The sequence below is a fragment of the Cololabis saira genome, chromosome 5, assembly GCF_033807715.1.
Source record: "Cololabis saira isolate AMF1-May2022 chromosome 5, fColSai1.1, whole genome shotgun sequence".
Classification (NCBI taxonomy): domain Eukaryota; kingdom Metazoa; phylum Chordata; class Actinopteri; order Beloniformes; family Belonidae; genus Cololabis; species Cololabis saira.
In genome coordinates this window covers 42,070,220-42,088,504 of record NC_084591.1, presented here as the reverse complement: position 1 = coordinate 42,088,504, position 18,285 = coordinate 42,070,220, and the positions used below count along the sequence as shown (strand labels likewise).

At 40.9% G+C, this 18,285-nt stretch overlaps 1 protein-coding gene across 7 annotated transcripts in view; it reads left to right on the top strand.

The window, feature by feature from the left end:
• Nucleotides 1-15,340, top strand: part of ckap5 (cytoskeleton associated protein 5) — a 42,418-nt gene extending 27,078 nt beyond the window's left edge. For 2 of the 7 annotated variants that reach the window (XM_061722171.1, XM_061722166.1), the window contains 14 exons: nucleotides 155-348; nucleotides 1,168-1,340; nucleotides 2,274-2,297; nucleotides 3,936-4,109; nucleotides 4,199-4,319; nucleotides 5,548-5,727; nucleotides 5,827-6,014; nucleotides 7,668-7,743; nucleotides 7,826-8,014; nucleotides 8,223-8,360; nucleotides 10,791-10,874; nucleotides 11,586-11,745; nucleotides 11,828-11,949; nucleotides 13,438-15,340. In XM_061722171.1, the coding sequence (XP_061578155.1) occupies nucleotides 155-348; nucleotides 1,168-1,340; nucleotides 2,274-2,297; nucleotides 3,936-4,109; nucleotides 4,199-4,319; nucleotides 5,548-5,727; nucleotides 5,827-6,014; nucleotides 7,668-7,743; nucleotides 7,826-8,014; nucleotides 8,223-8,360; nucleotides 10,791-10,874; nucleotides 11,586-11,745; nucleotides 11,828-11,949; nucleotides 13,438-13,698 (2,084 nt within the window). In that variant the 3' untranslated portion in view covers nucleotides 13,699-15,340. Of the gene's footprint in view, nucleotides 1-154; nucleotides 349-1,167; nucleotides 1,341-2,273; nucleotides 2,298-3,935; nucleotides 4,110-4,198; nucleotides 4,320-5,547; nucleotides 5,728-5,826; nucleotides 6,015-7,667; nucleotides 7,744-7,825; nucleotides 8,015-8,222; nucleotides 8,361-10,790; nucleotides 10,875-11,585; nucleotides 11,755-11,827; nucleotides 11,950-13,437 lie in introns of all 7 variants that reach the window. The other 5 variants (XM_061722170.1, XM_061722164.1, XM_061722165.1 and 2 more) reach the window with 4 other exon arrangements.
• The last annotated feature ends 2,945 nt before the right edge of the window (nucleotides 15,341-18,285 follow it).

Sequence of the window (18,285 nt, the reverse complement as noted above, 5' to 3'; positions counted from 1 at the left end):
ACAGGTTTTGTCATAAATTGTGTAATTAACTCATTACTTTTGTATGAAATGCTGTTAAATCCACATCAACTTAAGTTTTTACAGCATGTGCTAGATACTTAGAACAGTGACAGAAGTTCTGAACCTCATTTTGTTGTTGTTTTTTCTCCCTCAGAGTGTCTGGAGGAGTTGGGCTGTTTGATAGGAGGATACGGGATGAACGTGTGTCAGCCGACTCCAGCCAAGTGTCTGAAGGAGATTGCTGTTCACATCGGTGACAGAGACACATCTGTCCGCAACGCTGCTCTGAACACTGTGGTGGCCGTCTACAACGTGTGTGGGGACCAGGTTTACAAACTGATAGGAAATGTAAGTCGAACATAGGGTTGGATGATATGATGATATTAGATCGTGAAGACGATCTTTCAAAGTGCAGAGATCGTGGGATCGTCTAGGGCACATTCTATAAAGTGCAGTTCTATGCTTATGCACCCACTCACCAGATGTATTGACATCGTCAACCTGACCAACCAATCATAGCGAGTTATAAGCAGTGACGTCCTTCCCTACCCGCCTCCTTGTTTGTGTAGTGGTAGCGCATGGAGAGCGATGGTCGCATAAAGAATTCCACCTCAATTATATGGAAACGGTTTGAACTTTCCGTAAGTGATCAAGCTCAAGCAAATGTAATTTGCAAAGTGTGCAGGGAAACCGTTCGCACGTCGTGGGGTAACACAACAAATTTGTTTAATCACCTGAAGAGGAAGCACCCCGAGCAGTATGAGAGCCAAACGGCAACGACAGTGCAGTCAGCAGCGTGAGACCAAAACAGACAACATTAACAGGCATTTGATAAGTCAAGCAAGCGATGGAAAGAGGTAACAGAAGCTGTTACCTCTTTTCTCGCAAAGAATATCGTACCGTTAAAGAGGGTAGAAGATGAGGGGTTCAAACGCCGGCTTAAAATAGCTGACCCGCGGTAGGAGCTGCCCAGCCGTAAATACTTTTCCAGCCATGCCAGGTCTTTAATCTGAATGCTGAGAACGCAAAGTTCAGGAGGTCTAAATCGTCTGTTTTTCTTTTTCCAATTTAAGATCGTGAAAAAAAAACGATATCATGAATTTTTTATTTAAAAAAAAAAAATAATAATAATAAATTGTGATACCTGCTCTGCCTCCTTACTTTCAGCTGTCGGAGAAGGACTTGAGCATGTTGGAGGAGAGAATCAAGCGGGCAGGGAAGAAGACTGCTCCAGCTCCGACCAAGCAAAGCACCGCTGAACGCTCTCAGAAAGAACAACCAGCAAACCCCAACGGCACCTTCCTCCGCAAGCCTGCACAGGAAGACCCCAACAAGCTCAAGTAAGTCCCCTCTAACGCCCAGTTCACGTGTTTGATTGGAAACCAGTAATGCTGCCAGTAGCACATTATCCTCACAAAACCCAGAGCATCGGTTAAAGGTTCATTGCATGAGCCACAAGTCATTCAAGAGCATGTTAAAATGTAGCTCAGTTTAAAAGAGAAAAAAATATTTATTTTAATTTAAAAAGATATTTGTATTCATCAAAGTATGCACTTTGTTTATGTGGCTGTAAACTCAGCTGCTCTTGGATTTTTGAACTTTTATCATATAAATTTGCTACATTAGAGCTTAATTGTTGCACATTGACCTCTTTAATATCTTTTTGTCGCTGTAAAACCAAAATCGGAGACTTCTTGGTTTTGCTTTTTATTGTGGGTTTTTCTTTTGTTTTTGTTTTTAGATTTAACTTTTCAAATTTCAGGACTCTTTTAAAACAGTTTTCAATGCAGATTCTGTGGTGGACTGTTGTGCAGGTGTCCAGGCATTAGTCTCCGAGAGTTCATGTTTTCTACTGTTGCACATCTTGTGGAAAAATAAACACTTTTTTTCACTTCAAAAGGCGCAGGTTGAAATGGCCTGCACATATTGAGCCACAACTTTTCCAGTGTGTCATGAGCATGTGGATCACTCTGTTCGTCAGCCTGCTCTTTTATCTCTCTGTCTCTTCAGAGTCACATATCTGTCTGTTTGCAACTAATCTTTCACCATCCTGATTTACTCTGTCATTGCATGTTGGGTTGCTCTCACAGGTCCTCGTACAACCGTTAAACATATTTGACAAACCAAATCCTCTCCAATGGTTCTGTGAAAGCAACCTGTTTCAAAGCGGCTCATTTGCCGACTCTTTGTCTCTCTCTTTGTCTCTTAACCCTTCATCTTTCTTCCTGTGTGATCTCCTCTCTCTGCTCTGCCCGCCTTCCTTTCTGGAGCAGAATAATGTATCGCACGTATAGGATGTGAGTACAACGCCTCCCCTCCCTTCTCTGTCGTGGCTGAGAACTTCTCCAGATGCATCTTAACACGTGTCATTCATGAAACTAATGAGCAGCAGCTGGCTGTGGTGTTTGTCGTTGAGTTGTGCTGCTTCTCATGCGTGCAAACGTCCGTTCTTGTTCATACATTAAGTATTGATCAGAATACCCAGCTGTCGCTTTAAACATCCCTCCTCGTGTGGGTGTGTGAGCGAACCACGCTTTGCTTTGTCTGGTGTCGAAACATCCTCCACGTTTCATCCTGATTGGGAAGGAGTTTTTGTAGTTCTGGTTTTCCTGCTGTTGCGTTCAGGTGTAATTCAGAGACTTTCTGACTATATAGGGTGGAGAGCACCCCTAAAAATCTATCTGAAGATGCTCCTCACGACAGAACTACAGCACTTAGATGAGACTTCTCACGTAGATGAGTCAAAATCTAAAGATCTCTTGGACAGGTATTGCTATGATTAGGTTAGTTGGGTTTTTGAAAAGGGGGAGGCTCCACCTGGAGATGTGGAACTCCACCTTTAGACCTGTATGTTGCTCTCCATTTGCTCGGTCTTGCAGATGCTCTCTCATCTCTTTGGAATCACTATAAATTCTGTCTGTCTTCTCTTGGCCTCATCTTCCATTCTTGATGCGCTTGGATCACCACATTTCAAACGACATCCTCCCGCCGATTCTTCATCCGGCGAGAGTGTCATGTTCTGTCAGCTGGAGATTCTCAGGATCTCCAGCTGTGAAGTTTGTGTGAAAATGGGCTATACATTTTTTTTTTTTTTTTTTTTTCATTAAAATTTCTTTGGGCTCTAGTGGCCCTTTATTCAAAGTGTACAGACATGAAGGGGGTAGAGGGAGAGAATGGGGATGACATGCAGGGATTGGAACCTGTGACCGCTGCAGGAGGACTGTAGCCTCAGTATATGAGCCACTTGTTTAACCCACTGCCCCACCGAACGGCTCGAGAAAAGTTTTGACGTACAAACAAAATCAGAAAATCTCAACTTCTTCTTGTTGAGAGAACCACTAAAGATGAATTTAGGGAGTAAAAACAGGCTGCAGCTGTAGAACAGGAAGCTAATTGCTGCTTCTGTTAATCCGCTAACATGATGTCATTCACACCCTAACTTCTGTCGCAGTGGAGTTTAACATTTTAGGACTTGCCCCTTTTTATATACTTCTTCTTTTTTTTTTTTTTTAATAGTAAATGAGGTTAGTTTTGTGGATTAGAAATATACATGATTTTATTTAGTTTTATAGCCTTTATAAAATGAGCACTTAAAGACGTGATGCCTAATAATCCCAGAGTTATGTTGTTGTCCTTGTGGCACTTTCCCTCGTTTTGAAACGCTGTCGTGCTTCTAAGATCAGTGCTGATCAGCTCCAGTTCAGACAGCCCAGCTCCGCTGAAATTTGGCCAACTTTTTTCTTTTTCTCTCGTTTTTTGTTCTTCATAACTGAAGCCAAACATCATGATGTACATCCAAATTCAGTTCTCTGTTCTAAAAGTAGCAGCTGGAAGCTTGTGGTATCAGGACTGCAGCTGAACAGCATTGATCGATGAGATGCTGGACTAATGCCTGTTCCTCTCCACGCTTCCTCCAACCGTCTGGTCCCGTGCAGCCAAGCCCGGCAGAACGCGCAGCACAGCGAGCCCTCCCACCCGTCCATCCCCAGAGAGTTCCAGCTGGACCTGGATATGATTGAGAAGGACCAGAGCAGGGTGTGTGAGCTTCCAGACCTGGTTCAACACAAGCTGGACGAACTTCTGGAGCCCATCATGATCCCAGAGCCCAAGTAAGTGTTCAGTTTGATGACGTGTATGTGGTGCCAGTATTACTGAAATCAATATTTACTCATTTGATGTCTGTTTCTTGCACATGAAGGATTCGCTCTGTCTCGCCACACTTCGATGACCTTCACAACAGCACGGCCTCCACCATCAACTTTGTCATCTCCCAGGTCGCAAGTGGAGACATTGGCACCAGCATTCAGGCGCTGGCACAGGTACAACTCTCTTTATTGTCATCCACACAGAACCACAACGCCACATTTCTGCCTGGCTGGTCTGATGTGTGTAGGTGATAGGGGTGTAACGATACACTAATCTCACCATACGGTACGATACACCATATTGAGGTCACGATAACGATACGATATTATAGCAGTATTTTTTTAACAACCTTGAATGAGGAACATATGACTGGAAAAAAATGTCTTTTATTTGAAAGACACATAATACAAAACAATACTGTGCATTTGCCCTATTGTTACAGTTTGTAATGCTTTATAACTGTTTAAGTTTTAAAGAGAAAGCCAGGACAACCATTTTCCACAAACTGAACTAAAAGTAAATGTCAGGTTTGCATTATGATCTTCAGTTTCATACAAGTACAAATATTTACCCACAAACTGAATATTTTCTCTCATGTATGATTTGACTTTTTTCTTTTCCAGAAATTTAACTAAAATTAAATAAATAAATAAAAGTAAATGAATACATACAATTTTACATCATAAAAAAGATTGATTCATGCTCACCTTATAAGTGTTAGAGGAGATTTATTTTTGTTAAGAAGTTTATTTTGGTAATTCAGGGTTCATTATTTTATAAATATATTCTTTATATTCTGATGTAAATCAGGGACTATAATGACACTAGTCAGTTTATCTGTAGTGATTAGTCTGTTTTAGATTGGGCGGAGTGATACGCCACAGTACGGCACTAGGTGCTGTGTTGATGTTCTAAAATCCTACACTGTTGAGGGACATTAAAGTACACTGGAACTCAGCAGAAGTTTCCCCGTGTTTATCCTACTCACGACCCGAAAAAGGTTTAATTTAATAAGGTAAGGCTTAACTCTACACCAGCCTTACATAAGTAAAAGTTCAGAGCTCAAAACCCAGCAAGAGTCCCGTGATCGGGACCAAAACGGTACTAGTTTCTTCTGAGCGGAGGAAGATTTTGGTCCACGGGTGGAGGTGCGGTCGGCACCAATACACTGGGCGTTACTAGTCAACACAATATAGGCTATTAATATTAATAATCCAATATCGCGATACAGTTTGTCACCTCCACGACACGTATCGTGACGTTTTTGTATCGCAAAATTTCGGGGCACGATATATTGTTACACCCCTAGTAGGTGACCACTGGCTTCTCTAAACCATCTTTCACTTTGACTTTGATTTTGTCTGTTGATGAAATAACCAAGACATGGTTTATCCTCCAAAGATCGATGAAGTTCTGCGACAGGAAGAGAAAGCGGATGTCATGTCCGGACACATCGATCAGCTGCTCATCGCTACCATCATGCAGCTACGGCTCATCAACAGCACACACCTGGCTGACGACAGAGTGGACAAGAGGGACGTCATCAAACTCTACAGCTGCATCATAGGAAACATGCTCTCAGTGAGTGTGACGGGGTTCTCTGTGGGATGACTGGTGTTGTTAGCAGTGGAGATGAGACACTCATGTCCTCTGCAACCGTGCCGTGTCTGCTCTGTTCAGCTCTTCTCCATGGAGGCCCTGGCCAGAGAGGCGTCTATGGTGGTCCTGAAGGACCTGATGCACGGCCTCGTAACACTGATGTTGGACAGCAGGGTGGAGGACGTAGAAGACGGAACGCAGGTCATACGGTCCGTCAACCTCTTGGTTATCAGAGTCCTGGAGGGCTCGGACCAGACCAACATGATCAGGTAAGCAAGGGGGGAAAAATAAACCCCAACCTGATCCCACTTGTAATGTTCTAATTGTAATGGTAACCTATGACAGTATTCACGTCCACGATGGCAGTAAATTAATAGTCAGTAGGTTCAGGATGTCGATCTCTATCTGTGCAGGTTCCTCAATAAGAATATTGAGCAATGTGCACGGCGGGAGACTTATCTATTTAAATAAATACTACCACACAGCAGGCTCCTTTTTACTTGCCTTAAGATGCACCAGTCTTCTGAAGGGACATTTTAATTAGTTATTACTACTGTGGTTGTTGTTACTACGACTACTGTTACTATTACAAGTCATCTGAAATGTAGACTGCGCACACACACGTACGATAAACAAGTTTGTGTAGCATAAACACCGTCTGGGTGAGAACTGGCAAAGTGGGTCAAGACATCTGTTGAGTTTCTGACACTTTTAAGTTGGATTCTAGAAAAAGGGGAACCTTATATTAGTCGGGCTGAGCTAATTGTTCCTACAGGCTCTGAACTGACACTTCAGATGATACTTGCATTGAACATCATTGATGCAGAAACTCAGAGCGAGAGAGATGGCAGGTTATTATTTATCATCACCTCATCCTTTTTTAGAAATGTCAAAAAACCAAATGTCCAACCACCAGCTCCCACCCTGCAGAGGGCAGTCTTGTTCTTTTCGCTCACACACACGAATGAGCCGTAGGAGTCCAGCCAACCATTGGTCAGCGTTGGTTCCTCGTACAGCCCACCTTTCTGAGACTTTAGGTAGCAGATGTTTGCAGTAATGTTGACTGTGGAACAGCCTAAATAATGAATTAAAAAAACTGTAGTTCAATAAATACATTTAAAACGATGTACATACATTGTTGTTGTTGTTGTCATAATAATATTTATATACCCAAAAATGTAATGATTTGATCTTTGGTTTCCTTTTGTTTTCACTCTTCTAGAGATTGTTTTTGTTTCCTCTAAGCATTGATTATTTACTTTCTCTGTTAGTTTTTCTGAGATCCGTCTTCTGTTTGTTTTTTTACTTGATTTTTCCGTCATATCTACGTTTGTCTTGTTTTGCATGTGTGTTTACGTTTCTGTTTTTTTGTTGTTGTTTTAGATTGTTTGTCCTTGTTGTATTAGTATCGACTATGAAGTAAACAAAGTAAAAAAGGGTAGCCACAATAAGCTTAGGCTTCAGCTACACCTTTTGGTCGGTTTATTCCTTACTTCTTTTTTTATTATTTCTTTCCTACAAAAGGAAATGAAATGCAATGTATTTATCAATGGAAACTGATCCACCAAATAAACTACTTCATCATCATTTTGATTATGATGTGACTAATGGAAAAAAAAAACAATCTTGAACATGTTAGTAAGGTTACAAACCTGATACTGGGAGGCAGCCCATCCCAAAACATTGACTATTTCTCAATTTAAAAAAAAAAAAAAAAAAAAAATCAATTCATGAACCCTTAATACCCTCAAGAGATTAGTTTGTAAAACCCACTTTAGCCATTTTCCCCTCACAAAAACTGACCATTTGATCATAATCTGTCCAGGTGGCAGCAGGTATGTGGGGAAACGCTGAGTTTATGGGCTGCCCTTCTCATTCTCATGTGCAGTTGTGTTTGACTCCTCTCATTGCTGTTGCTGCAGCGCTCTGCTGGTGCTGCTTCAGGACACTCTGGTCTCAACGGCCGGTTCCCCCCAATTCTCTGAGCTGGCCATGAAGGTAAAACCCGACTCCACCCAAACACCACCGGAGCTGTTGACGTCGCTCTTCAAACTGACCGTCTGTGCTGGTGTGTCCTCAGTGTCTGTGGAGAATGATCCGCTATCTCCCAGAAACCATCAACAGCATCAACCTGGACCGAATCCTGCTGGACGTCCACAACTTCATGAAGGTTTTCCCCAAAGAGAAACTCAAGCAGCTGAAGAGTGACGTCCCACACCGGACCCTCAAGACCCTGCTGCACACACTCTGCAAGCTCACAGGATCCCAGGTAGCTTTAATTTTGATTCAAATAATTAATAACATCAGATATCATGATGGAGAGATAGAACTGAGATAGAACTGGGTCCAGCTGCCAAAAATCCTAACAAATAGATCGAGTTGAGTTCTGTGTCCTCAAAAAGAGCTTAAAAATCTTAACTTTGTAAACCTATAATACGCTAATTCAGGGTCTGTTTTCTTTTGGTACTGTTTTCCAGATCCTGGACCACCTGTCAATGATAGAAAACCGCAATGAGTCTGAGTTGGAGGCCCATCTAAGGCGGGTGGTGAAACACTCCGGAAATCTGTCCGGCCAGAAGAGCGACCGGGGAAACGAGAAGAGTGGACTCCGCATGGTGAGAGTCCACAAACATACTTTTGATGCCATGGGAGGAGTGCCGGTAGCATTTCATTCATTCATTTATGTATTTGTTTGTTTTACTTATGTTCAATAGTGACCTTCTGATCAGAGGTGTCTCTAAATGTTTCCCAAATTTGTCTAAGAGGTTAAAACTCACAACTAGGGGCATTTTTCTGTCTGTCTGTTTCTGTTGCAGCTGCACTGTCTGAACTGCATTACCTTGTATTTATCATCTTCTTTTTTTTTTTTTTTTACATCACTCAACGCTTAAGCCGGAGATATACTCTACGCACGTAACCTGCGTAGCCTGCGTAGCCTGCGTAGCCTGCTTTGTGTCTGTTCATGCTCCACTGCGTACGTCGCGTACCACCCGAGTAGAGCCTGTCATACCGATGGTGACCGATAGGGGGCAGTAAGCAGAGCAACAGTTGGAAAAGCTACTTATATTAAGTAGCAGAAGTAGTAGCAGCAGCAGCGGTAGCAGATTAGAAAAACGAACACTTTTACAGGACAATATTGGATGATGTAGGAGATTATAACATCGTGTGAATGTGTATGAGTGTGTATGAATGTTTGTGGTGGTCGGAGGGGCCGTTTGGCGCGATATGGCAGCCACGCTCCCGTCAGTCTGCAGGGCAGCTGAGCTGCGGCTACAGACGGAGCTACCACCGGGGAGAATGTGTGTGAATGAATAATGATCTCTGTAAAGCTCTGGGTGCCTAGAAGGAAGCTAAAGAAAACCATAACATTATTATTATTATTATTACTCTTTTTTTAATGTGTATTACTTATTTATATTACTGTTTTACCCCCTTCCCTGTGTGTGTGTGTGTGTGTGTACTTCTGCTACGTGAGTTTCCCCGTTGAATAAAGGACTATTTTATCTTATCTTATTATTATTGCTTATTATCAAAAGTGGATAGTCTTTCCAGACTAATTTATCCAGCATTCTCCTCACCCATCTCAACAAGAATGACGAAACAATAAATCCAGTTAATTTTAGGTTCATATGGAGAAGTAGATGTCAATATATAAGAAAGATTAACATGGTCAAAAAATGTATTGTTCCTAATATGATTCCAAGTCATTCAATAGTATTTTTATTGAAAAACAGAGTATTTAAAATAAAATAAGTCCCGTCAATTGACTCCTGGCTCCCGGCTCCGCTTCCTCCCGGCTCCGGGAGGCACCGAGGCTCGGCGCGTACCTCCGCCGGCGGCCGGGGCTCGGGGCTCGGTCGCCGGGGCTCGGTCGCCGGGGCTCGGCGGCCGGGGCTCGGCGGCCGGGGCTCGCCATCCGCGGTACTCCCGGGGACTCTAGTCCCGCAGCACCAGTGAGTATTTTGACCGGAGAGATTATAAAATACCGGACTTCGGCATATTTTACCGGACAACGGAAACCCTGGGGGGAAGTTAAATATTGCATAAATATATGCACGGGGAACTTTCTCCAGGGGAGAGCAGCATAATCGTGCCAGCCGGGATCAGACCGGGAACAGCGATACTAGCGGCCAGAGCGAGAACTGCAGGTCGCGTACGCGTTCAGTGTCTTTTTGAGAACGTGCACGTCGACGCGTCAAATGTACGCAGGATACGCAGGATACGCGAGACGTGACGTCACGCGTATCCTGCGTCTCGCGTACGCGTTCTGAACTGCAAGTATAAACGCGGCTTTATACCCCGACGAGCACATTGGGAGACAGCGTGTTGCCTAATGACACTTCGACAGGGCTCGGGATCGTTCCATCAACCTGCCATTTAAAGGAAAAACTGCTCACCCACTGGTTAATTCGCTGCCCCCAAATTTGGCTTCAAACGTCAAGCCAGTTTACCTCAGACTTTTATTTTCATAAAAGTTTTTTTTCCGCTTTTTTGGCTGTGTGATGGAGGAAAATTCAAACACATTTAAAAGTAACCTACAAGAGGAGCCTGTCAGTCTGAGCATAATTTGTACAAATTTGAAGATGATCACAAGATTTATTGTAATTTTAGGCATATTTACAGTTTATATCTGCTGAGCTCCATATACAGTAAGTTCAACTTCTGTGAGGGGAAATGAGTGAGAAGAAACAGGGAACCATTTGGTCAGGATGCTGAAGAAAAGCTCAAATGTAACTATGACGACGGCCTGATGTTTAGATGGCCCTCTTTGACAAGCAAATCTTTTCAAGCCATCCTAGAAAAAAAATCTATTAGATATTGAAATAATTGAAGAACGAGAATTATCCTTCTGTTTTGTTTTTATTCCTTTTGTATTACACATCATTGATTACGGATGGGAAACGTGTCCTTATTGAATTTCAGACAGCAGTGATCAGAATTTAGTTGCATGTTTCTTCAGCATATTTGTGATTGTCTGTGTTAATTTTATTTGATAATATAGCTTGTTTTATTTGTTTTTTTTGTTGTTGTTTCTTTTTGTGCAGGATGATCGCATGTCGAAGGCTAAGGTTAGTGACATTCTGTCTGAGATCTTCAAGAAGATTGGCTCCAAGGAGAACACGAAGGAGGTCAGCTTATGTCCAAGTTCTGTTACTGACATCTAGGGGTTAAGTTTGAAACAGCAAATGCACATTTATATGTCTTAGGTTTTTACCGGCATGGTATCAACCATTAATATGGATGCAGACAAGGTTAAAAAAAAAAATAATAATAAAATTTGAAACGGCAACCATCTCAAATGCAAAAAATTCAGTGTCACTGAAAATTATGTTTCATAATCAGCTCAACTTTATTTATACAACACATGTAAAAACCAATGTGCTTCACAGAACAAAGATCAAACACAATGTATTATACACAGTAATATTTAATGGTGAGTAAATATAATGTAACAACATCCTTAAAAAGTATCAATAACATTTTCTGAGTATCTCCAATTAATTTCGTTTTGGTATGTTTGATAATGCCTAATCTTGCATTAAATAATAAATATGAACCTCCTTGTCTGAAATAAAAACCCTCAAAATTCCACAAAACAACTTGTTTTGTGGAAACTTATATTAAAATGGCCGATTCCTCATTTATCCTCCATTGGCCTCTGGGCAGGGCTTTACGTCTCCACTGGAGAAATGGATCCTGAGGTCATAAAAACTAAAAAGAGAGAAGAGAAAAAGCAATGACTATTAATGACAACACATTTTTTTTTTTTTTTGTTCAAATAAGTACTTTTCTCATTATTTCATTTATACACATCTATACAATCTTTATCTTCTCTTCAGGGTTTGACAGAACTGTACGAGTACAAACAGAAGTACTCCGACGCAGACCTGGAACCGTACCTCAAAAACACTTCCCAGTTCTTCCAGAGCTACGTGGAGCGAGGCCTTCGCATCATCGAGTCCGAGAGGGAGGGCAAGACTCGCATCCAGACGTCTGCAGGTACACCAGGTACACCACAATGCCGTTGTGATGCGCTGAGGACTGTTAGTCATGTGTGCTGACCGCGTGTGTCTGTCTGCAGTGATTCCTCAGCATGGAGGCGACTCCGGCCTGAGCAGCAGCAACGAAGACCTGAAACCAGCCGTCTACTATGAAAGACTCAAGATTTTACGCCAGAGGCAAGGCCTGGAAAACAACGCCAGGGTCAGTCTTACATACATTAAATACTCTTAGATAATGAGTCTTAAATACATTAAGGAACCACATTTAGTCACACATGGAAAAGGTTTCTGTTCAAGATAAAAGGCTAAATTATATTTTATATGGTGCTGTCAAGCGATTTAAAAAAAAAAAAAAATCTATATATATATAATAATAATAATAATAAAAAAATTGAGAGATTAATTAATCTGTAATTAATCTCTTTTTTTAATTCTCACCTAAAAATTGTTAAAAGCCCTCAACTTGCGGTGTTTTCCTTTAAATTCATTACATTATTGTGGTAGATCAAAAGATGTGTATATATATGCGCGTGTGTGTGTGTATGTATGTATGTGTGTATATATATATATATATATATATATATATATATATATATATAAAAAAAATCTATCAAAAAAAAATAATAAAATTACTTTATGAAGCCACTTTTTTTAACAGACCTTTCCTTATTCTGTATGGGAGTTGCCTTTATTTTGCAATCTGTGTCTGTGGTGGGCTTCTTGTGCTTGAGTTGTGGGTGGAAAACAATTGTCAGTCACCTTGAAGTGGACGTTGATTGGTTGTCACTGTGTGGTAGGCTCCCATTGTAGCTGGACAAACATGGGGGGGTTTAGTAGTGGAGAAGAGAGGTGAAAATGGAGGATGTGGAAGTTGTCAGTCCAGTGAATGTGGAATTTACATTTCTAAAACGCCCCGACGGCACCATTGATAAAGGTAGAGTGATACTGTACGTTCTTTGTGGAAAGGACTTTCTTACCACCGAAGCAGCTCAAGTTTAGTCACATAAACGCAAAGCACCCGGTCGCGCAGCTGCAGCTAACGTTAGCAGCAACGATGTTGCCATAGCAACGCTCTTCCCCAAACTAAACTCGAGGAGAACACCGCGCACATCGTACGACTGCAACCAAGAGGCTGGCGAATGTTGTTGCCAAGTGGATGTAAATGTTTAGGACTGCATCTGTTCAAGTCTGTTAAAAAAATTAATACATGACCTTATAAAGCCACTTTCTTTTGTTAAATATCAATGTTTTGATCTGCCACAATAATAAAGGAAAGGAAACCACCTCAAGTTGAGGACTTTTCTCAGCAATTTTTAGGCGACATTAAAAAAGAGATTAATTAGATTAATTACCGATCTTAATTCATTAAATTATCATTTTTAATTGCTCGACAGCACTTATGAAATAGATTAAGCGATTTAGAAGAAAAAAAAAAACAAAAAAAACACTGTGCTAAATATGTCTTTAATGAATTAATCTCGATTAATGTGCTAATTTGACACCCGTAATTTTATATTACTGAAGTTGAAATGTCTAAAAGCAACCACCAGCAACATTACTGTCTAAATACATATTTAGAGTTAGTATTTAAAAAGAAGTTTGGAGTAGATGTCCTCCGTCTAGCCCGGCCCCTTAACAGGTTTTTGTTACTGTTTTGAAAGTGACTCTTGTTCCTTCCTCTTCCCTCCAGCAGCAGCAGGGTGTCGGGAGTGAAGAGGAGCCTCAACAACGGCCCGCCTTCTCCTCCCTGCTTTCCTCCAAGCCGTCGGTGGCGTCGTCCACAGACATGCTCCACAGCAAGCTGTCGCAGCTCAAAGAGTCCCGCGAGCTGTACCAGCAGGAGCACAACGCACACTCCCACTCCCCGACGCACACCCGCTCAGCCTCGCCCGCCGCCAACCTGGACGACCTCAAGAAGCGTCTGGAGCGGATAAAGAGCAACCGGCAGTGAAGCAGCCGCTGCTCACTCCTCGTCACATCGTAGCGGGAGAGGGAGACGCAGCTCCCACCCGTTTAGCCCACTCGTTTTTATGTTCATCTTCTGCTACATGGATGGAAGGCAAACCGAAGTCGTCCTCTCACCCTCAGATCGAACCTGACTCCACCCACTGTGCCTCTCAATCAAAGAGTTGACTACAATCTCCCTGAGATTGTAGCCAACTGCGGTCATATCCAGTACCTATCCCCATAATTCTAAGCTACGGTGAAACTTCAGACTTTGTTCTGTTCATTGCAAAGATGAAAACTGGAGGCAGGTGATTTTAAATGTGTCGAGGATGAGAATGTTGTTCCACTGTGTCTGTCCTATTTCAGCCTTCTGTTCACTGTATTATAATGATGATAATAATAATCCATAATGACATGGTGAGTCCTCTTTCCTCCATTTTTAACGACTGTAACGAGTTTGTACATATTTAACTATTTCGCCGTCACAGAGCGTCTGGTGTGTTGCTGGAAGAAAAACGGATGTCAGGAAACGTCATTGCCCTTCCTGTTAAACTGTGACGTCACAGAAGCTGCTGCGTTCATGCACAGAAACAGTTTTAACTGAGTACAGTGAGAGGTGAGCGCCCCCTGTGGTCAAACACTGTTGTAGCATCGCAGATGTCGGACGTCTGCCCTATGCATCACCATTTAGTGGTGCAACCTGAAAACGCAACTGCAGACCTGAATTAAAATCCCCTCTGCAGGTGTCGGCCTTAGATTTCACTCACAACAACATTCAGTAATTTCTTTTATTTCAGTAATACTTGTTTTCTCCTCTTCTGACCTGAAGATGAGAGTGATAAACTTGAACTTAAATGCTAACTTTTCTGTTTTTGGCTCAAGTTCTACGTTGACAGTTTAATTTTATGAAGTCTACTGAATCAGAAAACTGCAGTTTGCATAAATGTGAAGATCTCATTCATTCCCTATTATCTTTGTTGCTTCTAAAATGAATCCACTGGTACCGTTTTCATGTGCCGCAGCAGCAGAGGTGGTAGTATGTTAACACTGGCAGGACCATCGCTGAGGGCGTCTCCTCTGGCCGTCCTGCTGGCATAAACTCCACCTTAAGGGTTTTCCTCACAGGCAGACTGAAATGTGTTTGAGCATTACAAACATGCTTTTATTTTGAAGGATGGGTAATGATTCAAAGTTTGTGACATCCACCTGCAGGTGTGTTGAAGTTGTGTGTTGGGCTGTAAATACTGTGTAAAGTCCTCATTAACACATCCCCTCATCCGTTGGGCCGCACGAGCGCAGAGCCGAGAGCGGCCTCCGTGCGGCCGGTGGGAGTGTTGGTCGGGGCGTTCCCCGCCGGCTGCAGGAGGCCCAGTCGTGTTTGTAGGAGAGCATGGCATGAAGTCGTGACTGTTTTTATTTTCTGATGTAAATAAAGTTTTCTTAATAAAACTGTTCAGTAATGTCATTGTTTTTCTGAAGAAAATGATGAAGACTGTCGCTCATCTCTTGTGTAGCTGGATGTTGAGTGGAGATATTTGTATTCTAGCGGGGTGTCTGTCCCGCGCTCATCTTCTCGTCGTCTTGTTGCTTTCAGCTTCATTGTGTAATCCAGAGTGGAAAATGGCAATAAAGTCTTCTTGGTTTTCTCTTTTTTTGTATGGTTTAAATCAGTCTGGGTTTAATAAACTAGGAACTAAAGCACTTCTCATTTGAAGTTTTTTTTTTTTTTTTTTTTTTTTTTTTATTATTCCACCATCTCCCCAACAATTTCTTCAAGGAGAACTGCAGTCTTCATTTTGGAGACTTTGAAACCCACCATTTTAAAAATTTTAATGTATTATTAATTTAATTCCATGGCAGTAGGTCATGAATCCTACTGAAGATATTTGTACACAAATACTAACATCCTGTTGTAGGTACCTCTTAAATCAGATTATTTATCTTTTAAAAGGGTTTCATATTTTCTTTTGACGTGCTTTTTTTTGCATTTTGAAGGTCTGCAAAGCCTAACGTCCACAGAAGTGTCAGCTGCAGAAAGTCCTCGTCCATAACAACTTGGCATTTATTAATTTCTGATTAGTAATCCTCCATATAGTGTTTTAAAGTGCCGTCATATGGACTGTTTTTGTACTTATTTCTCCTGCATATGTTGGGCAATTAATACCTAATAATATAAGTGCTAGGAATTGTTTTTGATAAATTGTCCTGATGTGATTACATTTTTTTTAACTATTAAAATACGCGGTGACGTGAGCTGTGTTAATAGTTTTTTTTATCTGTAATGCTCGATAATTTTAACCGTTAAAGCAACAGTTTTCTGTCAGTGGAGCCAGTGGTTTTATACTGGCATCTAACAAGTACCAGCACAATGTTAAACACGTGAATGAGTCGGTAATTAAAGGAGAGTTTCAGTCCTTGAAGATGAATCAAGAGAGGCGCAAGAGATATTTTTTCCCAATTATGTCAAAAGTGTAGAGCACAAAAAAAAAGGTAATGTTTTAAAAAGCAAACATAAGGGTGGACCAAGGAAAACTGTGAAGAACAACTCCAAACAATATGCCCTGAAAACAAAAGGAATACAAATCAAATGGACAGAGGATTCAATAATTGTGGTATTGAATAAACTTAATGGGCATAGTTACCAAAATAGCAATAATAATAATAGTTTATAACACCTTAACAAGAAAACAAGGTTGGTAATGAAGTCATTTTTCAGATGGAGTTTGAACCCAGAATTGAAGCTGAAGTAGGTCCAGATGGATCTGACTTTTCATATGTCTTTTCTTCATAAAAGTAGTATTAATCTAAATATTTAACCTTGATCTCATTCTGTCTGAAAATGTACACGGTGGGACTAATAAATGGTCTATGACAGGATTTGTCCTGCAAAGGTGAAATTGTTATGTTTTAGTATTTTAAAGAATTTATTTTGGTAATTATACCATCACTTTTTTCCCCACTACTTCATCTGGGGAAAAAAGTAAAATGATTACAATTTTATTCTCTTTTAGATGTTTTTTTTTTTTCAAGAAAATAACACATCTGAATGATCAGCCAGATTTATTTTTGGTTTCATCAGAAGATTAGAAAGGAAGACAGTGGGGGCAGCATTTTTGTAAAAATGAAAGATGTCAAAACAAACAGAAAGAGACAGACCCTTTGTTTAGAGTAAATATGTTTAGCGCTTCAGGTTGGTTGCAGTTTGCAGCTTCACTTTTAGATGCCACTAAATCCCACAAACCTGAGAGTTAAGGTGACTCCAGTGACCAGATCAAATCAATGCAGGGCTGGAGGAAGTTCAGATCCCTGAGATGTGCAGCAGAAGTACTTCGTTATCATCCACATGAATAGTTTTGAAGCTGTTTCCCGTCCCATACTACTCTGCATGTTTGAGGTGTTTGTCCGCTCAGAAACACCAGGTTCAACTTGTGCGAACCTTTCTGTTGAGGCTTTTGGTCAACATGAATCAGGAGTGTCCGGACAGGGAAACATGTAAAACATGGGCTGTGTGCCAGAGCAGGGCTGGGAAACACTGCTCTACGCTAAGCTCTTCTGTCATGTCCATTTTTATTAATGACCTCCCAAAAACCTGTTCCAATTGTCAAATACACTTATACGCAGACGGCACAGTAATATATACATATCCGGTAATAACACATCAGTAATTGAGAGATCCTTACAAAATGAATTTTCTATTGTTCAGTATTGGCTAGCATATAATAAACTTTTGTTAAACAAGAATAAATCATGTTCAATGTTGTTTGGTACCAGATCAGGCCTTGGAAATAACCCAGATCTTAATATGTTTTTAATGATGGCTCACCCCTTGAACAGGTCACCACATTCAAACACCTCGGCCTCTGGATCCACCCATTATTTACTTTTAAATATCATATCGAGTCCATCACAACTAAGTTACATCGCAACCTAGGCATCCTTTACCGATCAATAAACTGTTTCACTCTACCAACAAGGAAAAGAATTGTCACACAACTATTATTACTCATTTTAGATTATGCTGATGTTGTTTACCAGAACACCTATGAATCACATCTTCAACCTCTCAATGTCATTTACAACAGTCTCTGTAGATTTGTCTTAAGGTGCCCAAACTGAACTCCCCACTGCTCCATGTATCGATCATTAAACTGGTTTAATCAGCTCAAGAAGACAACACCACTGGCTCCAACTCATATTCAAATGTATCCACTTTAGTTATCCATCTTACTTAAAACAATATCTGATTCCACATACATCCTCATATTCTCTCAGAAACACTCAGCAACCCTTCTTTTTCGTTCCTTTGACCTTTTAAGAAATTGGCAGACGTGCTTTTAAGTTTAAGGCCCCATCAGATTGGAACAATTTACCCATTAATATAAGAAAACGTAATTCGTTACACCTCTTTAAAAACTCACTATATTCCAACCTCAACAAACCACGTAGTTGCCTCTAGTGGTATTGCCTTCTCATTTTATTTATTTTATATATATTGTATCTATTTCTTCATATATTGTATCATAATGATGATGATAATGACTATTATTAATATAAATATTGTTGTTCTTGTGGCTATTACTGCATTATATGC